This window comes from Plasmodium gaboni, assembly GCF_001602025.1.
Source record: "Plasmodium gaboni strain SY75 chromosome Unknown, whole genome shotgun sequence".
Classification (NCBI taxonomy): domain Eukaryota; phylum Apicomplexa; class Aconoidasida; order Haemosporida; family Plasmodiidae; genus Plasmodium; species Plasmodium gaboni.
Genome location: NW_017385279.1, coordinates 1 through 945, shown reverse-complemented (window position 1 = coordinate 945; position 945 = coordinate 1). Strand labels below are relative to the sequence as shown.

The following is a 945-nucleotide window of genomic DNA, read 5'->3' as shown; positions in this document are numbered from 1 at the left end:
TATTATTGATTAAATATTACTTAAAATAAATACACATTTGTATAAACTTCTTTTCTTTTTTTTTATTTTTTACATTATTTTATATTATAATAAAAAGGAAATTCCAATGCAAAACATATATATTATATATATATATATATATATATATATATATATATATATATATATATATATATGTATAATATATTATTTGTATATTCCTTTTGTGATTATTTTATTTTTTTTTTTTTTTTTGATATATATATATATAAACTAGTCTCCTTTTAATTTTCTTATGAACCCTTTTGTTATATAAAATAAAAAAGGTTTGTCAACTTATTTAATATATATTAATAAAATATAATATTATATTTTACAAATATTTGTTACTTAAAAATTAATTATAATTAAATATATGTGTATAATTAAAAAAAAAAAAAAAAAAAAAAAAAATTACATAATTTTATAATGAGGTGAGAAAAAATATAATCATATTATATATATATATATATATATATATATATATTTCTTTTAATTGTCTTTTTAAATATAAAAATGTGATAAATATGAATTGACAAAAAAAATAAAATATAAAAATTAAAAACGAAAGAAAATAAATTTAAGAAAGAATTAAATTTAAAAATTATATTTATTTTTTTAATTAATCATTTAAAAAGGTTCCATATGTGTAATCATCAAATAAGAATGATTGTTTTTCTAGATCTTTTCTTATTTTGCTTTTCAGAATAGTTGATGTCCTTATGCAGCTTAAAATGTATTGAATTTTCTGTCCTACAAAAAAAATAAAAAAATAAAAATAGGTGATATGTATATTATATATCATACATATGTGTATCACATAGTTATGTTATGGGACCTTTCGTTATAAATTATTTGATGATTAATAAGATAACACCACATATAAATATATATATATATTTTTTTTTTTTTTTTTTTTTTTTTTTT

General features: G+C 13.3%; 1 protein-coding gene across 1 annotated transcript; it reads right to left on the bottom strand.

Annotated features, from left to right (window-relative positions):
• Positions 1–640: 640 nt before the first annotated feature.
• Positions 641–771, bottom strand: PGSY75_0010500 (putative membrane protein; the record flags this gene model as incomplete). The annotated part of the gene is made up of 1 exon (XM_018783242.1): positions 641–771. A coding segment is annotated over one exon (131 nt), but the record flags the coding sequence as incomplete, so codon positions are not given.
• Between the last annotated feature and the right edge of the window lie 174 nt (positions 772–945).